Below are 1,859 nucleotides of genomic sequence, written 5' to 3'. Positions count from 1 at the left end.
TATGCACACACACACACACACACACGCGTTGTTCAATGAATATTAATAACTGGATGGATACTGGGTCAGTGTAATACGTCCGCCACCTCTTCCAAGGAGTAACAGCGTGCTTTTCCTGTAGTGTGAGATGAGTTTCTCTACAGTTTCAAATTTCTGCAATAGAAAATGAAATTTTGATGAATGATTATTCATCAACTGGTTGATTTTTTTTTTTGATTTTTTTTTTGCATGTGTAAAAAATTTTAAGAAAGTTTTAATGAATAAAAGTAAGTTAATGCTAGATAACATTTATATAACAAAATAAGAATTAATAGAGACAGTCAAGGCTGTATGGTTAAGAAACTCGCTTTGCAGTCATGTAGTTTGCAGTCTGGTTCTGTTACATGCCACCTTGTGCAGACACTTGCACGAAGCATTGTGCTGTAGGATTGAAACCAGGAACCATGAGTTCATGAGGTGAACTTCTTATTTCTTTATTGCCTACAAGGGGCTAAACATACAGGGGACAAACAAGGACAGACAAGGGGATTAAGTTGATTACATCAACCCCAGTGCGTAACTGGTACTTAATTCATCGACCCCGAAAGATGAAAAGCTAAGTCGACCTCAGCGGAATCTGAACTCAGAATGTAACGGCAGACGAAATACCGCTAAGCATTTCGCCCGGCGTGCTAACGTTTCTGCCATCCATACCTGCAGTCACCACAAGTTCCCTAGTAATTGATAAATATATATCTCATCAACCCCCTATCAGTCAGCCTATTTTTCTAACCTCTCTCAAATCAGAACATGTAATATCTAACATCAACTGTTCAAATATATTATGAAAATATTTTCCTGTACTTACCACTTGATCATGTTTTTCTTCGCCTAAAACAAACTGTCCTGAGGCCAGCTGACGAATCTTGACGGAAAACAGGCGATTATGATAAAAGACGGTCAGCGTGAATGGCTGGTCAGGTTTGTAACTCCTGCTGTCCCGAACGAGGAATGCTCCATCCTGTTGGAATAAGATAGAATATAGAATAAATATGAAGTATTAGGTAATGAACCAGTAATTCATTGGATATTAATATCCCTTAATGAGGCTAATTTAACCTCTAATTGAATTTATAAACTATTTGTGTGTGTGTGTGTGTGTGCACGTGCATGCATACGTTTGTGTATATGTGCATGTGTGTGTGTGCGTGTGCAAGTGTGTTTGCACATGTGTGTGTGTGTGTGCCCGTATTCTTGTGTTCATTTGTTCACGATGGTTTTGGTAGTATAGGCTGTGCTGCCTCTGATGGCCTCCCATTATGACAATTAATTTAGCCAACTTACCTGACTGATTTTACGCAGTAGCCGTTCCTCTTTCGACTTGTCTACTGAGTGAAAATACCATGGCTCGTGTGGCCTCCATTTCTGAAAGGAAATCTTAAATTAGTTCATGGCTCATTTAGGAACCCATCAATGTAGGCCCATGCTTTTCTTTTTTATCTTATAACGAGGTGCAAGGTGATGAGGTGACAAAATTGTTAGCACGCCGGACGAAATGCTTAGTGGTATTTCACCCCTCGCTACGTTCTGAGTTCAAATTCTGCCAAGGTCGACTTTGCCTTTCATCCTTTTGGGGTCGATAAAATTAGTACCAGCTATACACTGGGGATCGATGTAATCAACTTAATCCCTTCCTGCAAACTCGAGGCCTTGTGCTTCCAGTAGATAGGATTTTATAATGAGGTACAGGCATGGCTGTGTGGTTGAGAAGTTTGCTTCCCAAACACATGGTTTCGGGTTCAGTCCCACCGCATGACATGTTAGGCAAGTATTTTATTCTGTAGCCCCAGGATGATAAAAGCCTTGTGAGTGGATTTGGG

At 40.3% G+C, this 1,859-nt stretch overlaps 1 protein-coding gene across 1 annotated transcript in view; it reads right to left on the bottom strand.

The window, feature by feature from the left end:
* Positions 1–10: 10 nt before the first annotated feature.
* The window catches only part of LOC106883336 (lymphocyte cytosolic protein 2), an 8,337-nt gene continuing 6,488 nt past the window's right edge, over positions 11–1,859 (bottom strand). Inside the window, exons 7-9 of the mRNA XM_052972643.1 lie at positions 1,324–1,404; positions 848–1,000; positions 11–153 (exon numbers count right to left, since the gene is read on the bottom strand). Of these exons, the coding sequence (XP_052828603.1) occupies positions 43–153; positions 848–1,000; positions 1,324–1,404 (345 nt within the window). The 3' untranslated portion in view covers positions 11–42. The remainder of the gene's footprint in view (positions 154–847; positions 1,001–1,323; positions 1,405–1,859) is intronic.

This window comes from Octopus bimaculoides, chromosome 14 (genome assembly GCF_001194135.2).
Source record: "Octopus bimaculoides isolate UCB-OBI-ISO-001 chromosome 14, ASM119413v2, whole genome shotgun sequence".
Taxonomy (NCBI): Eukaryota; Metazoa; Mollusca; class Cephalopoda; order Octopoda; family Octopodidae; genus Octopus; species Octopus bimaculoides.
Note: the sequence above shows the minus strand (reverse complement) of the source record. Positions and strands in the feature narration are given on the sequence as shown.